The sequence below is a fragment of the Lonchura striata genome, chromosome 4, assembly GCF_046129695.1.
Source record: "Lonchura striata isolate bLonStr1 chromosome 4, bLonStr1.mat, whole genome shotgun sequence".
Lineage (NCBI taxonomy): Eukaryota > Metazoa > Chordata > Aves > Passeriformes > Estrildidae > Lonchura > Lonchura striata.
In genome coordinates, this window is record NC_134606.1 from 25,820,902 (window position 1) to 25,840,139 (window position 19,238).

General features: G+C 42.0%; 1 protein-coding gene across 1 annotated transcript in view; it reads right to left on the reverse strand.

Moving 5' to 3' along the window:
* Positions 1 to 18,763, reverse strand: part of TEC (tec protein tyrosine kinase) — a 43,508-nt gene extending 24,745 nt beyond the window's left edge. Inside the window, exons 1-2 of the mRNA XM_021556054.2 lie at positions 18,688 to 18,763; positions 3,144 to 3,325 (exon numbers count right to left, since the gene is read on the reverse strand). Of these exons, the coding sequence (XP_021411729.2) occupies positions 3,144 to 3,281 (138 nt within the window). The 5' untranslated portion in view covers positions 3,282 to 3,325; positions 18,688 to 18,763. The remainder of the gene's footprint in view (positions 1 to 3,143; positions 3,326 to 18,687) is intronic.
* Between the last annotated feature and the right edge of the window lie 475 nt (positions 18,764 to 19,238).

Below are 19,238 nucleotides of genomic sequence, written 5' to 3' on the forward strand. Positions count from 1 at the left end.
CTTCAGATTGGCCAACAATCAAACTGGGAATTACACACTTGCCTAGAGAAGCAGAACTCAACCACCCTTGGCAGACTGCTATCACTGCAGTTATGGGATTAAAATGAGGGTGCGAGATCCTCTTGGCTTGGGATTTCCATGCTTATTTTACCAATCTGGACTTTGAATACTGCCAAGCCTAAAATTAAATTGGTCTGTACCTATCCTTTCATCTGTAATATCTTTAAATTCAACCAGCATGCACAGTAGCCACATTTATTTCAGCTATAAACCCACAGTTATTCAGAGGGGGCAAAATTATCTTGATGGTTAATAACTTTTTTCTCTTCATATAAATTACCTCAGACAGAATATGCAGTTTACTGTAAATACATATTTATAGCCACCTCAATTGGTTTTAAAAAACCCAAACAATAACCAAACAAATAATTAAACCCACAAACATTTTTGCCATTTAAGTGGTCCAGAGACATTAAGGAATAATTGTGCCACAGAGATCTTAGTCTTACAGTTGTGGTTTTTTAAAGAGACAAAAATATTCAGTATGCCCCTTTAAGATCAGAGCTCACTATTTTCAGACAACACTGTTAATAAAATAAAACGCTGATTCATGTTTAAAAGAATCTAAAATGAGAGGAACAGTGAAAATGAAAATGGTTTGAGACTGGAAAGTAATGCATTATGGCTGAGCTAGTCTAACAACCTGCTGATGTCAACAGTTGGAGCATCCTGTTCTCCTCCACCACCTGGCACAGCCTCTGGCACTTGTTAGATCCTGCACCCAGCTCATGCAGCGTGCTAACCCAGCAGAATACTAATCCAGCAAAAATAAAACCAGATCAAATATCTTTCTGCTGACCTAATTGCAGCCTTCCAGCAGCCAAAGGGAGATGACAGGCAAGAGAGGAACTGTTTCCAAGGGCATGTAGTGACAGGACAATGGGGAATAGCTTCCAACTAAGTGTAGGCTTCAGGAAGAGTAGACTTCAGGAAATAATTCTCTACTGTGAGGGTGGTGAGGCACTGGAACAGGTTGCCCACAAAGGAGGTGGATGCCCCATCCCTAGAAGTGCCCTAGGCCAGGCTGGATGGAGCTCTGAGAAATCTGAGCTAGTAGAAAGCATCTCTTCCCAGGGGTTTGAACTAGATGAACTTCAAGGTGCCTCCTGACCCAGGCCATTCTATGATTCCATGATCAGCAATTTTTTTCAGAGTAATACGGATTCCAAGAGGGCCAGAATGAATTCAACAAGTAGAGGAGTCTAGGAAGGCTAGGACAGGGATAAAATGGCCTTTTTCAGCAGCAAACTGATGGCATAGCATAGGCATAATATATATTTTCAGCCCAAATGCCTGCATCTTAGGCAGGCAGTTTTTAAGAAGTTACTGCATCCTCCACTGAGAGCACTATGGGCTGACCTGTTCAATCTCACTGCAAATACAACTGACCATTTAAACCTCCTCTCAGAGAGATCCTCAAGTCAGTCTCCTGGAAAAGCATTTTAGCCAGAGGACATTAACCCGCAGGGCAAAGGAAAAGCTGTAAGGGGAAGACTGGAAGAGGGTAAGCTGAAAATGGTAACTTCTTAAAGGGTGACAACTAGACCTACAAAACCTGTTTGTCACATTTCTGTTTGATCTGAATGTAAGACATGGGATAAGCATGCAAGACGTATTTCAGAGGCCTTCTTATCCCCCACCTCTTTATTCTCTAGGAGGAGGCCAGAGTCACCAAAATAGGAGTGACTGATACACTCTGCCATCATAAAATGGGGACATAAAACGCCTGACAGAGCGTGCAAAGACAGAGCCAGGCTACTGCCAGCAGTGCCCAGTGACAGAGCCAGATGCAGTGGGCACAACCTGAAAGACAAGAGACTCCATTGAACATCAGGAAATGATGTTGGTCTTTTTTTACTGTGAGGCTGACTCACAGTAAAAGTTACCCAAGCAAGGCTGTGAAGACTCCATGAATGGAGATACTCAACAGCCAACTGGACGGAGATATTAAAAACAGCCAGCTGGCTCTGGGCAACCAGCTCTGTGTGGCCCTGCTTGAGTAGGGGGCTTGGATCAGACAGCCTCCAGAGGCCTTCTCCAACCTCAGTCTGTGATCTTGTTATTAATCCTTGACTGTGTCCAAGCTATTTTCAGAGAACAAAGTGCCGTGAGCATCCTGTAGCATGGTAAGTGAGCTCAGTTCTGGTGCAACCATAAGGTCTAGCAGAGAAACATGCTTATCAAGCCTTAGCTCTCCTTTACCCTCTTCTTTTATCAGAGGTAAGACAGCCAAGACAAGACGTTGCAGGGTTCCCTCCATTAAGCTTTATTTGTTAAATGGCTTCTCAAGGTATACAACATGTTTCACAAGCTACTGCAGTCATTTTAATCCTCTTCAGCATTGTGACAAACATGGAAAGTAGCCTCACTTTAGTGGAAAATCTCACCCCAGCACTGAGGATATGACAGGGCACTCTGAGGGCAGGTGACCTTGATGAAACTAACTGAGTCTGGAGATTATTTGAAAAAATGCTGGTCTGAGGATTTGCATAGCTTGCACTAATGACTTCCTGAGTAACTGAATTTACACTGAAAGTGGTAATTGGGATGGTCAAAGATAAAATGCTTCCAACTTCATTTCAATCACCAGGTTGCATGATCCACTCTAATGGATCTTGTCTCTGCTGAACTTGGTCTGCAATGCACTGCTCCTATCAAATGATCTTTCTCCTGTTCAAATGCAGTTAATTGCCAGATGTTAATGTAATGGCCTTCACAGTACACACAGCTACAAGAAACTGCAATTGCAACTTTTTCTACCTTTTCCCCAGTTCATCATAGCAGTGATCTTTCATCTGTCTGGAGAGAGAAAGAAATCAGCTTTGATGACCACCTCTGTTTTATGTCATTCCTGCCATCCTGGCTATGCATTACTTCTCTGATTGAGAAGCAATTCACATTGACTACCAGGTAAGTTATCTCCACCTCTGTTAACTTGCATTATAAATAAGATAAATGCTAGCTCATATTCATGGCTACTAATGACCATTTCCCCCATCAGCTCTTGATAGTATGGCATACAGTCGGAAAAAAAGCCATTATGGTACAAAAGCAAAAAGGAACAAAAGCAGTCTGTCTCCTACCTCCGCTCGACCTTCATAGTATGTTAGCATAGACTTTGTAAGTACAAAAAGCCTCTCTTTGTAGTTTAAGGGAGAAGTCCTCTTCTTCTGCTGCGATCTTTTAATCAAAATCTCTTGTAGGATAGTAGTCGTATTCATTTCAGCCACTTGTAAGCTCTCTTCTAGCCATTGAACATCAGTTCCTGTGAAGATGAGAAATAAAACATTACCAGATCTTTGGAGGATCACAGAATTTGAGACTTCTGTAACAAAAAGAGCTTCTACTTATAAATGAAACTGCCTGAATATACAGAAGGCTGGAGCTCACATGGAAGTTTACAAAAGTTAATTATTAGACTAAAAAGTTCAGGCTTTGCTCAGCCGAGGGCTGCACTGGCACATTCCCAGGAAGCCAAAAGCTGTACGTGACTGGGATGAAATCAGGTACACTGCAGCCTATGTCAGAGAATATGGGTGAGAAGTCTGAAATGTGCTCCAGGCAAGCAGCAGTGTACAACTTCTCTTCACCACAAACCTGTACAGAAGTTTCTAACTTGTACAGAAGTTTTGATTGCTAAAGGTTTGTGCATGAATAAATGTCATTTACGAAAGAGTTCTATATACAAAATTGAAGATCGTAGGACCACAGAATATCCTGTGTGGAAGAGACCTACAAGGATCATGGAAGTCAAACTCCTGGCCCAGAACAGGACCCAAGCATTCCACTATTTTTCTGAGAGCATTGTCCAAATGCTCCTTCAACAGGCCTGGTGCTGTGATCACTTCTCTGGGGAGCCTGTTCCATTGCCAAACCATCTTCTAAGTGAAGAATCTTTTTCTAATATCCAACCTAAACCTCTCCTGATGCAACTTCAGGCCATTCCCTTGGGTCCTGTCACTGGTCACCACAGGGAAGAGATCAGCGTCTGCCCCTTCTCCTCCCCTTCCAAAGAAGTTGCAACTGCATTGAAGTCTCCCCTCAGTCTCCTCCAGACTGAACAAACCAAGTGTCCTCAGACATTCTTCATATGGATTCCCCTCTAGACCCTTCACCATCCTTGCTGCCCTTCTTTGGATGCTCCTGAATAGCTTAATGTCTTTCTTACATTGTGACACCCAAAACTGTACACAGAACTCGAGGTGAGGCTGCCCCAGAGCAGAGCAGAGCAGAGCAGAGCAGGACAATCCCCTCCCTTGCCCAGCTGGTGATGCTGTGCCTGATGCACTCCAGGACAGAATTGGCCCTCCTGGCTGCCAGGGCACTGCTGATTCATAGTCAGCTTGCCATCAACCACGACTCCCAGGTCTCTTTCCACAGTGCTGCTTTCCAGCCTCTCATTCTCTGGTCTATACCCACAACCAACTGTCCCATGCCAGGTGCAGAATTCAGAATGTGCCCTTGTTAAACTTCAAATGGTTGGTGATTGCCCATCTCTGTAATTTGTCAAGGGCTCTCTGCAGGGCCTCTTTCTGCCCTTAAGGCAGCCAACAGCTCCTCCCAAATTTAGTATTTTTGGAAAACTCACTTAATATTCTTTTGATTCTTCATTCAACTTGTTTGTAAGGATGTTGAAGAAAGCTGGTCCTAAACTGAAGAGAACTGGAGAACTCCACTGGAGAACTCCCTGGAGAATTCCACTAGTGACAAGTCATCGGCCTGATGTAATCCCATTTACTACAACTCTTTGTACCTAAGATGGATCAGTAAAAGTAATTTTGAAAATTTACCCCAATTGTATTGAAGAAAATTTTCAGACACAAATGGTTATTTAGAAGATGTCAGTTTGAGCATGAAGAATTTAAGCTTATTTTTCAGAAACTGCTAAGCACATGCCTTCCAACTTCTGTTTAGAAAGACTTCATGCTGACTGTCAAAATCAAGCAATTGAATTCAGACAGTTTTGGTCACTCAGTACTGTCAAGCTGCTTTAAGTTCTACACCATGACTGATACCTGTAGGACAATCTTAGGAGTACATAAAAACCAATGCACCCACAGCTACTTTGTTTGCAGATCTGGCTCCAGGGTCGTGCCATAGGCAATCTCTCTGTTCTTTGCAATGATGCCAGCTTAAACACAGCTGGCCTCCTTCCTCATCAACTCATCACTGTCCTGTCATGCCACCCTGCCATGTGCAGGTGTTCCTCTTGCCAGGCTGGGAAGCAGGTTAGGGAAGGGATCCAACCAGACATTTCATCATGCAGCACAGGCAGCTGCCTGCACAGACACATTAAATGGAGTGACACAGAGGCAGGAATGAAAGATGTGGGAGAGGTTACGGAGACGCTGTCCCAGAGATCTTTTCCCCCACTCCCTTTTGCTTTGCTCACTTTCTTCCAGCCTTGCCCATGGCACCACTTGGGCCCTCCCTACCCAAAGATGTGCTCCAAAGCCAAGAGAAGTTGCAGGCACAGGCCTGGAGAGCAACTCAGGCTAGAGCAGCATGGCTGGAGCTGAAGCCATGGCTTGAAGAAGGAACAGCAGCATCTGCTGAAGCACCACACACTGTGAACAGTTTGGAGGGGGTGGGGGGATAACCCAAGCCAAAGCCCTAGGATAGAACAAAAAAAAATTTCATTCTTCACAGGGCTTATTTTATGCACCTATTTGCTACTCAGAGTATTTCAAAATCCACTGGGGAAATGGCATGCACATTTTTCTCTGCAGGCAACATAACTTCAGCATGGACAAAACAGTACATTTCACAGAATTGTGGCAGAGAATCTTGAAAAACCAGCAACCTCCTCACAACATTGCCTTACATTATTTAATTTTTAATAAAATCAAATGCAAACAAACTCACTGCAGTGTGTCTCATTTTGTGAGCAATTAATGGCTGTCACAATATATGAAATGGCACCTTTTGCCTTCCAGTATAGTGTTGATACTACTTTTCACTCCCTGGTTTGATCAGCTGAGCTCTCATACCCCATACTGCTGGTATCTCAACAGATGGAAGTGGTTGCTAACAGCTTTAAAATATCTTTTTCTTTCTTAGGAATACCTCTTCATATGTTAAAAAAAAAAAATACTCAGTGGTTTAATTGGAACTACAAAATAAGAGCGGCCTAGGATGCATAAGTATAAGATGACGATTGGACTGGAAATGGTGATTACTATGAATAATCTCTTTTTGTTATTTCTCTTCTTCTGAAATGCATACATTTTGTTGGTAATCTGTCATATTACATTCTGGGAAGAAGGTAGATCTTTTTTCATCAGTAATTGTCTTGGATATGTTATTTAGCTACTACTGACCAATTCTGATTTATTGCACTTCTAAAAATAAATTGGCAATCCTAAAGGTAATTACAGAAGGATGAATACTACCATAAACTGAAAATACAAACATTGTCCAAAAAATTAAAAGTCAGCATTAACTTTCAGACCAGCTAAATGCACACAAAACTTTAAGGGTTCCCATTGCAGGCTCTCCCACTCAAAACAATTATACTGTTCTCAGTAGTAAAAATTGTACTGCTTGTACTTAAGAAAAACATAATTATTATCCATCTTATCTCTAGATCCCTAGAGTGCTGCATTAGAGAGCACAAGAGGGATTCAAGTTAACTATGATTTCGAGTCTCAAACTGATAATGCTAATATATTTCATTTTTCTACCATGTTACATTAACATGACACAAGAATAAAAAAAAAACCTTTTGACAAAATCGAGGTTAAAAAATAAAAACATCAGTAAATGTCTGCACCTGGTTACTACACTGAATTATCTCTGCTATGAAGATTTCAGCAGATTAGAACCAGTTTCCCAGGTCGCAAGATCAGCCTTTGAATCTGCATTTGGTCACAGAAACCTGCCTTATTTGGGGTTATTTCCAAGTCAATGGCTTTAAATACATTTCTGCTTGGCTCAGGGTAACTGAATCCCCACCTATTATTCTGAAAGTTCTTTTTCAGAACAGCAATACTCCATTAAGAAGCCCCTGTAACAGCCACAGTTACCTCTTAACAAACCTATATATCACTACTTTTCTTCATTACAGTATGAGATTTTCTGCACATTTTCCCTGTCCCCACTTCCCCTCAAACACTCCTTTGTTCCCAGACCATCCCTCAGAACATGAAGCTGTTTGCATGACACATTGTTATCTTGTTATAAACACTGTGGGAGTTTCAGGCTGACACCCAATATAAACTTTTCACAATATGACTGGTGCCAAGGAATTGCCCTGTTCCCTGCCAACTGTAGTTACACAATAACAAAGACAACCTAATCTGCAGAGATGCTGAAGACTCAGAATTCCGGCAGAAATCAGAAAGAGTTACAGATTCTCAGCTTTCCTCAGGGCAGGAAAACTTTAAGTATCAAAGTATCTCCATTAGCTTGTGTTTCTCATCTTCCCATTATGCATCTGTACAGCCATGAAGTTACCGTACATCTTCCTCAAAACAAATTAAAACAATTGTTCAGATAAGCCTTCTAAGTCAATATTGGTCCAAATGCACAAGGTATATTTTCACTTGTAGACAGAGCTTCTTATGCATGCCACCTTCTCCAGTTTTCACTGGGGAAAACTGAGCCACTAAGTGATGTGGTAAGCTCAGGTGTTGCAACACTACCCACCCCACGTATCTTCTGGTTCCCACTCCCACCTCCCAGATTGTGTCTGTTTATTGAAACAATTAGTCACTGTAAGCACCTTTAACATTCAAAAATTTTAAAAATTTATTAAATTCACAGTGCAAGTTCTAGCGAGCAGAAAAGAGAAAATGCATCCAGTCTGATCAGGGCATCTCTCAGCCAAATGTAACAAGCAATTGTCACTTTTTAAGGCACAAATCTTTGCACCACACATAGTTGTGGAGGGGCTCACCAGAAAAAAACATGTTCTGAAAAACATACTTATCGCATTGATAACAAAAGGAACACTAGGAGGAAATATTTGTAGCTCAAAAGAAAAATGAAAGCAAGGTGGAACTGTTTTCTGAGTTTCAACATCTCCTTAGTGAGGGCAAAATTTCCCTAAGAATTTGTGTCCTTCGGTGCAAAGTCTTAATGAAAGCCAATGGACAATCAAGACAGACAATCCCTCTAACTAAGAAGCGTCCTCAGCTTTCTCACTTAGATTTCCTGCATCATGGACAACTGCTCTCTTTCAGATTTGGGAGACATCAATCCAAACCCATGTCAACTCCAGATCTGGATACTTAACATTCAAAATATACTTCCTAGGGCAGGAGATTAAAAAAATATATATAGAATATTCACCACTTCAGTTGTTGAAAGTATCAATCAAAATGTCGATTTTAAAAGCCCAAGTGGTACCTTGTAATCCCTCCTCAAATCTGTAAATTTCAGAATGTTTTTCCTCCTTCATTTTAATTAGTTCAGATCAGTTTGCTGATCAAGCTCATATGGTGTCCTTGCAATTGTCTGCAGTGGAGCAAGTGAACAGGCAGCACAGTGCTCCTCTGGGTAGAGAGCAGAAACAGTGCAGAAGGAACAAGGAAAGGAGAACTTCTTACCCTATTTTTTCTGCTGGAGCTTCTGTTGCTTTACCATGAAACCATGAACTGAGTTACATGTGAACAGTTATTTACATAAGTATCCAGCACAGGCTTATTTGAATAATTACTACTCAATGCAAGCAAGGGTTGCAAAATATACTCTTGTATTGCCTTTTTGCCCCACATCTATGGTTGTAGATTCAAACTCCAAAAAATAAAATACAATTATTATTAATCCCTGTTCAAAAGGTAAATTTCACAGAAATGCAAATACAAAAAAAAATATACTATAGTAAAAATCTGTCATAATTTAAAAATTCAAGTTCAGGGAAAAATACTGTAATAATATACAAAGTGTATCATATCCAGAAAAAGGAGAAGTAAAAAATATTTAGAAATATTTAGATTTTTTTTTTCTTTTTTTTTTTTTTAACAGCATATTCTCAGAAACCACTTCAATCATAGGCAAGTTTGGGTTTTTTTAAACTGTGAGAAATGTAATTTGGGGGAACTACTTTCTAAGAGATTTCAAAATTATAGCCAAAGTTTTGCAAAAGCTTTATTTTTCTTTGAAAATCAGCCAAACAATAAATGGCTAATTTTATCTACACAATCAAACCCTGTGAAAATAAAATTCATATTTGCCTATATGAAATTTAGGTTTAAAAGTAAACAGGCAAAGGAGTAACTCTGTAACAACTCTGACTGGAGATTCTGAGACCATGTGATGTTGCAAAATATCCTTTATTCAGCTGAAAGGTACTCATGTACACACACAGAAGGAGCATCTTATCACAATCAGAACCAGTTTTCCAAAATTTCTTGGAAACAGGCTCACTGCATTTTACAAAATACATAATTTGTTTCCTTTTGGCCTTCTAACTTAGGGAGTTGGGGTAAGCAAAGAAAACAATGATGACAAGTGATGGTCCCTCTTAGGGTCAGTTGGCATTGAGGTGGTTTATCACACCAAACTGGAGCATCAGCGCATCAACCACTGCAAAAAGGGAAGTGCATTCCAGGGAATGCACAGAACAGCTCGGGAAAAACTGTAAGAGCAAAAAAAAGTTTTCTTTTCCCCTTACAACAATGATTTAGTTGAATGGCATGTACACATTTCCAAATAATTTATAAAGTCAGCTGTTGCTCCTTACTGGGATTGCCTACAAGCCATACACTCCAGGTACTAAGTTATCATTTCACAGCTTTAGAATGTACCTTCTTCACAACTAAATTATTCAGGAAATTTATGAAACAAAAATTACATTACTACCATGCATGATAAAAGCAATATGTTGACACTGGCATTTTTTACTTGAAATTATTTAGTACTAAGTTTAAGTTAGCAACACTATGAGATACCATACAAAAGATGGACTAATCAATTTTCACTATCCTCAACAACTTCTTATATTTTTATTCATTCCTCTAGAGCTGAGTACTTGTGGTTTTCTTATTTTTTCCACACAAAAACTTTGCAATATTTATAAATTTGCATTGACTATTTTGCCTTCAGTTTATTCAGACCAAAAATCTCTATCATTTGTAATGTTATCTGCTGCAAGACAATAAAGCTGAAAATTAGTTTGTGACGTGGGAAAACAAGGCACAAAAAAAAAGACTTTGAAACTTCAGAATTTGATATTAACCCTTAAAAAGGAGACAGCAGATTTTCCCAGGTCCAGATTTCGTAGCTTAGGTTTCTTTTCATAAATACTATGTATAAAGCAAAGTGAAAATGGCAAACTATTTTCTGTTGTCATCCAGCAGGTTTTGCCCTCTATAGTGCCATTGCCAGGACTTCAGGATGCTGCAAGAAGTTTTACTATAGCTGGCAAGATGAGGCAGAACATAGAGATTGGCTTAATTCACTTGTGCAGCATAAAGGTCTGGTGAAGAATATTGGCTTGGTTTACCTGCACAAATGTAACTGACCCTCACCTGACAGACAAAAGGTCTATATAGATAAATATAAAAGTAAGTAAGATATAAAAGATAAAGTAAGAACAGAAAGGGAAGGACAGGGGCTGAACTGGGAAGAGCTACGTGGTGTACAGGTCCCTTTCACATGTTTATGTACCTTTGAAAAGAAACAGTCCACTTTATTCTGGCAAGTGTTTCCAAAATACAGTTAGAGAGGGATGTGGAAGAGCTAACTCCAAACTGGCATGGCACTGGTTTAGAGGAGCAGAAGCTCCTAAAGAGCAGAGTCTCTATGTTTCACTTCTACATAGACCAAGGCTACTCCACCACTACCCCACTGGTTGGACATTTAGTAAAGCAGAGTGCTGCCTCAGCCTTTTTCCAAAAAATCCCCTGCCAGTAAGGGAAGAGAAATGGTAACACCCACTTACTAAAGAAACAGTCAAAGATGAGAGTGGCAAACAAAATGGGTGATGTTTGTGCAAAAGATTTTCCTACTTCTCCAGGAAGTTGAAGATTTAGAGGGCTGCAAAAATAAATGCTCTATTAAATCAGAGGTTGAACCTAACTCTGTTAAGGAATCCTAAAGCCCACTATCAAGAAGGACAATTGCTTTTGCACACAAAAGTGCAAGTATGAGAAAAACAAATCAAACCTATAGGAAAGAAAAATATAAAAAGAAAAGAGGCCAACGGTGCCTGAGGGTATCCTTCTTTTCAACTACCATAAAGGATTCAACTTAATTAACTTTATTCACAATTTGAACTTGTCTTCTCAAATGTTATACAATCTCAGATAAGCATGTGATATGTAGACCAAAACTAAGCTTGATTTATTTCAGTATCCAAGACACTCTTTTGACATGGTCTAATTAACATACTGAAATACGTACAAATTAGGACTGTCTTTATGTACAGGGAATGACTAACACTTCCTCAGTTATTTCTCTTTCCAAACACTCCAAGATCTTTTCTCCCCTAAACAACTGCTTTTCCTCCACCTACTAAAGAACTACTTGTTCTCCACCTTCTAGACTCTGTGGAAGCTATACAGTAAGAAATACTTCAACAAACATGAGAACTTGTACTGAAGACAAAGCTGAGAAGCTGAATCAGATGATGAACTACTGGACCCATCTCACATGACAACTAATGGATGTATTTACCTTCAGAGTCTTTCTTTTGAGGTAGTATTATAAAGTTACTTGATAGACATTGTTTTTTCACACCTACTGAGCAAGTAGTCCTAACTGACAAGGCCCAGTGGGCGTGAAAAAGCAACATTTATCCATATCTAAACAATATATCTAAAGTTACAGGTCAGAACTGCCTTCTGTGCAGAAAAAACACAAGGCAGTGAGGAGGGAACAGAAAATATCCAAGATGCATTTGTCACATTTTCCTGTGTTGCTTTCACTAGGACACATCCCCTCTGCTACGAAACCAGCACAAGAAATCAAACACAAAATGAACAGCCATTTACATTTCAGCTGAGATGTACTGCCCTTCCCATGCGTGGCAAAGCAGTGGTGTTGGCAAGGCCAGCATGCTTATCTTGTGATTCCAGACTCTCTTACCCTGTTATGTTGGATAGGTGTGCTTATTTTGGCTGGGGTAGAGTTAACTTTCTTCACAGTGGCTAATATGGGGCTGTGTTTTGAAACTGTTGATCACAATGTTGATAATATAGAGATGACTTTTTAACTGCTTGGCAGTGTTTGCTCAAAGCCAGGACCTTTTCTGCTTTTTGTTCTGCCACACTGGCAAGGAGACTGGGGATGCATGGGAAACTGGGAGAAGACACAGCTGGGACAGGTGACCCAAACTGAACAAAGAGATGTCCCAGACCATATGACATCACCTCAGTATATAAAGTGGGGAGAAGAAAGAGGAAGTGGAGACATTTGGAGTTATGGCATTTGTCTTCCCAAGAAACTGCTTTACATGCTGTAGACCTGCTTTCCTGGGGATGGCTGAACACCTGTCTATCCACAGGAAGTATTGAAAGAAATCCTTGCTTTTACTTGCATTTCAGCCACTTGCTAATAAAGTCTCCCCATACAGGACTGAAAAGCTAGGCTGTAACCTTGAAGAATTTCTTCTTCACATACAGTGCATCCTAAGCAATGAGGAACACCAAAGGACTTCAGCTTCATTCATCTCAATATATAAGTTATTAATTCAGGGGAATAGTTTCTCACTAAAGCTGAAAATAAACACAACTGACACACGATTGTGGTCTCATGTTTTCCCTTTCTTCTGGCTAATGCAAGGTAGGGAGCATCTCTACCAAAGCAGCTTGTTATCTCTGCTCTCCTTGATGGCACATCTCAGATGTGCTGAGGTGTTTCAACTGTTGCAAGTTAAACAGGGAATGGGAGCACTTGTCAGGTGTCACAAGACATTTATGGTCTTAAGGAACAGCATTCAGTTCAAACAAACTCTGAGATACTATGCAATGCAGTCCTTAATGCTTCACGGGATCTTACTCCACTCTGCTATCTGTGGTGAGACACAAAGATATTGGAGATTCAATCAAACATCATCAGAACTTGGGCTCCTGTAATCCAGTCCCATTGAGGACAAAATTACAAGTAAAGCTAAGGAACTGCAAAGGTAAGATAAGACAGTCCTTTATGGTTAGGTCTCAGCTTTTCATAGGGAGTGCCTGCATCACACTGACTTTCACAGTTAGTTTCGGGTTAAGAGATTCAGGAAAGTAACTAAACCAAATTGAGGGCATTTTGCTGCTTGTCCATGACTTACTTTTTCCTCAGAAAGCTGTAATCCCTTTCATGGTTGGAGAGAGTGCCTTGGTGGGAAGAGAAAGCTGCTGTGGTGGCAAAGAGGCTGCCTGCACAGAACAATGGCCCTCCTCCCACTGCTCTCACACTCCACAGCCTTTCACTGTGTCATTCTCCCAAACTCCCTGCTGATAAAACAGACCCTCACAGTTCATCTGACACACTGGAGCTGTAAATATGTCTCCTTCCAACAAACGAATCTGCTTTATTCAAGGACCACTGAGGATGACTGATTACCAGCCTGCAGCTCTGAGGAGGAGATGGTCCTTATAGCTGACCACGACAAAGCAAATAGAACCATCCTAGCCAGCCATGGTCTGAATGAAACAGCAAAATCTCATGTGGCTACATAACTAAACATGTAAGAGATTATGTGTAAGGAAGCTGAATTCAAGTCACAATAGCAGTTTTGAACCAGCCACTCTTCATACTGGAGTGTTAGATCTCTTCATGTTAAAAAAAATATTTTAAGCATCTTTTCTGGATACAGATTAGGTAGAAACTTTAATTTCAAACTATCCCAAAGTATAAGTAAGATTATCAGTTTAGAGGATCTCCTGTGAGACAGAAAAATGCCCATTCAGCTCAACTCACTTTGCACATCCCTTGAACTGGGTCACACAATTCAAAGCAGGAGAGTCCCCACCCTTCTCCTCCTCCTGCCATGGCACTGGAGACCACGGATGTGGTCTGCAAATTCAGCTAGGAAGAGATGTTCAGAATAAGGGTGGGGAGGCAGGGAAAACACACACAGTTATTTTTTCTCCTGCCAAGACATGGGGCTTGCCCTGTGATATAGGACATCCTGTAATTCACAGGACAAGTAGCAACCTTGAATATATTAATATACGTATTATAATTATCTCACCTACCCAGTAAGCTAGCACAGTGAACCTGACAAGATTTGTTCATAGGGTTGCCTAGGACAAATTTACAATGTTCAGCTAAAATGAAAGGGCAGGTATCACCTGGGTCTGATGGTGAGTAATGTGGCTATCCTGTGGAAGGAAAAAAAACCCCGGAAACCACTAAGACAGCCTTTTTTTGTTTCATAAACTTAAATGGTCAGGAGTTTATCCCAGTCTAGTGTATAGAGCACACTTTGGAAGTTCCCCTGGAAGGGCAGGTTCCCAGTGTCCTGCCCAGACCCTCTTTCAGAAGGAAGAATCCTGCTTCCTTTACTACCCCAAAGCCATGTTTTTCTGCCCTACACTCAATTGAAAACAAGGCCTAGATCTTACAAATTAATCAGATCACAGCTTGTAATAGGCACAAGGCTGAAAAAAAACCCTCCTCACAGGAAACTCAGTTGTGACCTACTTGAGCCTACATGAAGTTTTACCCTATGTGTGGCAAAGTGGTACCCATTCACATATCTGCTGATAAGAGAAATGGAAATGAGAAAAAAGCAGGAGTGCCAAGAAAGCCTTTTCTCAGGTCCCACATGCCTCAGCATGCGATTTTATTTTTTCTCCTTTTTTCCTGCATTTGTTTAATGTTGCATAGGATTTTTACCTTAAGAGCTGAAAGAGAGTAGCCCAATTGGCAGTCTGGTGCTTTGCTTCAGCAGAGGAGCTGTGACCACAAACATGGCCAAACACTTCTCCTTCCCCTCACCAAAACCCGAGTCCCACAGCTGGCCTCAGCAGATGGAAAACAGCTCTTGTACATCAGCTGCCGGCCATGCTCAGACTCTCCCGGAGCAACTCCTCTCTCTGCAGCAGGCTCCTGAAAACCCTGTCTCCCTCCCACCACACAAAGGCAGGACCACGCTAAGCACGAGCTTTACTGAACTGCCCAGAATACAAGACAGTCATGCAACCAAGAAGTGTCTTTTCAGCAACGACATTTCCTCCTAAATGTTTGGGTATTGTCCAAACCAAAGACAACTTCTAGGTAGTGTCATTCTTCCTAAGAAAGGTAAATCCTGCCCGTGATGGACAGACCTACTCTCAGGAGACTTCTGTAATTCTTCCCAAGATTTCACAACCCCTTCTGAACACAGCAGCCACTTCAAAGTACTCATAAGAAATGGCTCTCTCTCATTCCACCTCCATTCCCAGGAAATGCAAAACATGCTTCCCTCCACACAAAGCACCTTCTAAAATGAGACTATTGGCACACCAGTACGTAGTTGCCTATCTACATTTCAAGGTTTATCTCACACGTTGTTTTTTCTGACTCTGAATCACAGCCATTCGGCTGAGCCAGGGCAAGGAATGACTGAGAACTGCCAGTGCCCTAATGGCCACAGGGCACTGCTCAGTTCCTCTTCTGCCACACCAGACAAAGACCAGACATGTCCACCCAAACACTCGTTTCCCTCACTTGCACACTGCTTTCCTTCCTAATGCTTTTCCCTTTAGAAATTACACTTAGGAAAACAGATCAGAAGCAGGAGAGCAGAATTCTCCTCTGCCTGAGAGCTGGCAGAGCAAACTGGTGATTTGCTGCTAGAAGTAAACCACTCCATTAACAAAAGTACATTTCTTGAGACCTGACTGACCATTTGGTAAAACACTGGTGCAATTTCATGGGTTTCTGGAGAGTTATATCAGTATTTCATTATATCAGTAATATCTCTAATGCCTAGTGCTAGCATGAAGTCCTGGCCAGGAGAATAAGGGTAAATTGGGCTGATCTCCCTGCAGTAAGAAGCAGGATGCATCCAGTGTAGTGAGAGTCTATCCCTTGCATTTTGCATAATGGAGATAGCTATGGGTATTAACATATTTCATGAACTTCATAGCTCTAATTTCCATGGTGCAGCAACTGACTGACCATTGCCAAGACTTTCCAGACAAGGTATCAGTAATTCTGTGCAAATAGATGAATCTAGATAATAATAAAAATATATGTAGCACAAATACAAAAATATATGACATATGTTCTTGATGAGCACATATGTAATTAGAAATATAAAAGGCCCACTACCTTACACTTTCTTCATCATGCCAACCTGTACTCCACTCTGTTTGAGTACTGTTTTCCATATTTTTCAGTTTTTATAGTTCCTTATACTATTTCTGCAGGAGAATCATTGTAGACTGCTACAACTGATTCTTTGGCATGCACAAATCTTCCTTTTTCAAAGAACTGTTCCAAAAAGGTAATAGGTTAATGAAAAAAAGTCAAACTAAGCAAAAGTAGAAAAACATCCTAGCCATCAATGGTTAACAAAGGCTAAAGACTGTTTTCCATGACCTTTGCATTGACAGCAGGCAGCACAGACTTCTATTGTCTAAGAAACAGAAAATGTTTTGCATATTTGAGGTGTAAATATTTGTATGAAACTTACACTATCTGCACCTTATCTTGGGCATCCACTTTATAAGCTAACACAATACAAAGGTAATAAATCTACAAGTTGCACCTATATTTGATGGGGGGGAAGAGTTTTCTTGATGATTCCAAGTAATTCTATTAAATTAACCATTTTTCAGTTATTTTAACTTCATTATAGGTTATCACATATCATGGTGTTTCTAACTACAATGTTGTTCAGGGCAAGATGAAAAAATATGAAGCTAGTATTGTTTTATCAGCTCTATTATTTTTGTCTCTTTATCTACTGTAGACAGCCTGGTGGATACACTACAATGTCAAATTCACAATGCTTACAACTAAGTACTAAACTGTGATTTAACTTAGGACATAATTCAAACTGCCACACAGTAAATGGTTTTAAAATAGTTCAAAGACATTAAAAAATCTACTTTAATATAAAAAACAAAAGTGGTACTCCTATAAATTTTGAAGGGCCAATAAAAGCAGGTCTGTCAGTTGATAACCAGAGTTCCTTCAAGACAGAGGTGTAACTGCCAGTATAGTTTTGATTTGCACACCTATGAGTTTATCTTATCAAAACAAAAAGCATGCCAAACATAATCACACTGCTCTGCTTTCAGTGGTTTCAGCAGGCAAGCTCACATAGAAATCAAACATTTGGTTCAAAACAATCATAATATTCTTTTAGAAATTTAAAGTAATGTATAAGGCATTCTTTTAATAAGAACTAAGTGCAGAGATAGACGTGATCATTTAATGATAAAATGTATTTCACAACAAATAAACCCCAGAGAAACATGAAGCATATCAGAGGAGAGTCTGATAGCAAATGGGCCCTTTCCTGCTGCGGTCCCCTTACAAACATAACCACCAAATGGCTGAGTAACCCCTGTCTGGGAGCTACCTCCCCACCTACCAGAGCAGTACCCAGCAAGCAAGACCAGGACACCTAAAGGGCTCCTCTGCACCGGTGAAATGATCTGAGCAGCACAGCTGGTGTACCAAAAGGAAAAAAAAGCATGTGGTTTCTGATAGCCCAAAATACTCTAAACATTTATGTAATAGCAGTAAGTAATAACCCATCTTCCAGTCTCTGAAGAGTTCTGAGAAACTGAACAAAACATCACCTTCTGTCAAAGGTGAGACAGAATATCAGAAACACATACTCTAAAATGAAAATAAATGCTCCAGAAGCAAGTACTCACAAGACACATTTTGCCTGCATTTCTACCACAGTCAGTTTTTCCACCTATAAAAGCTACATGTATTTGACTCATCAAACAACCCTAAGTATTTCAGATTAGCAACTGTCATTTAAAGCAGGGAGCTCATGGCCATTCCTGTACTAAAAGTTCCGTTTACAGCTCAAATAATTACCCGTTCCAACTTTTAAGGGCACAGAAAGGAAGCCTGTGGAAAAGCACCATGCGAGTCTCGTCACCTACTGAACAAGCAGCAGGTGTGCTGTATCCCAGCACAAAGCTATGTAAGAGCATGTGCTGCCACGAAAGGGTAATCCGACGTGGGACAGAAAGCAGGAGGAATTATTAGGATAACTGAACTCAACAGAAAGCACTACTTCCCTCGAGACGAGGCAAAACAGTCTTAGCAAAGCACAGTGCTTACATGGAAGTAAGACTCGGAGAAGAAAGTCACATAAAGAAATACTCATCAGTGTTGGCTTTCAAACGGATTTGGCAGCCTGGGCCACGGCTCCTTTATATTACGCAGTTAGAGCAATGTTAAGCGAAGGTTTGAACGCCGGCTTTCGCCGCCGCTCCGCTTACGGCTGCTTTGCCAGCTGCGCGGCAGCAGGCGCTCGGCGGCCGCGGGGCAGCTCCGGGCGCGGGGCAGCTCCGGCGCGGGGCAGCTCCGGGCGCGGGGCAGCTCCGGCCGCGGGGCAGCTCCGGCGCGGGGCAGCTCCGGCCGCGGGGCAGCTCCGGCCGCGGGGCAGCTCCGGGCGGTCCCGCGGCGGGGCCGGCTGCGGCTGCCCGCGCTGGGCAGCCCGGCCGGCGGCGCGCTGCGCGGTGCCGCCCGCTCCCTCAGCGGGCCGGCACCCCCGCCTCGCCTTACCTGCCTTACCTGGGAGTCCGACCGCCGTCGCGGAAGGAGTCCGGGTGCCGGCGGCGCGGAGGGAGGCGGAAGGAGGGAGGGAGGAAGGGAGAGAGGCACCAAGGGAGAGAGGCACCGCACTGCCTCGCTCCGGCCCGGGAAGGCACCACCACCACCTCCTCCTCCTCCTTCTCCCGCCGAGCTTGGCTCCCCGCGGAGGAAGCAGCGGGGGCAAGCGCTGCGCGGGGCGGCCGCGCTTGTCTGGGCGCCCTCCGCGCTTGGGGCGGATGCGGCACTGCGAAAGCTGAACTGAGCTGTCTCACACCCACTAGATCCGTCGGGACCTGCCTGGAATCCTGTCCGAGAAGTACAAGAAAAAGGCAAATTACATAACTCGGAGCAGGTTGCAAACTCTCCCTCAAAATCTAGGCTCTTGGCCCCAGCTGGCTGTAAACTGTGTGACAGCTGTGCTTTGACTACAGCATTTCTCTCAGCAAACCACGTGAGAACGAGTGCTCTCAGGGCTCCGGGCTGGGCCGTGCTGTGGCGGTGGGCACAGCATTCCCCCATCCCGAGCGGGC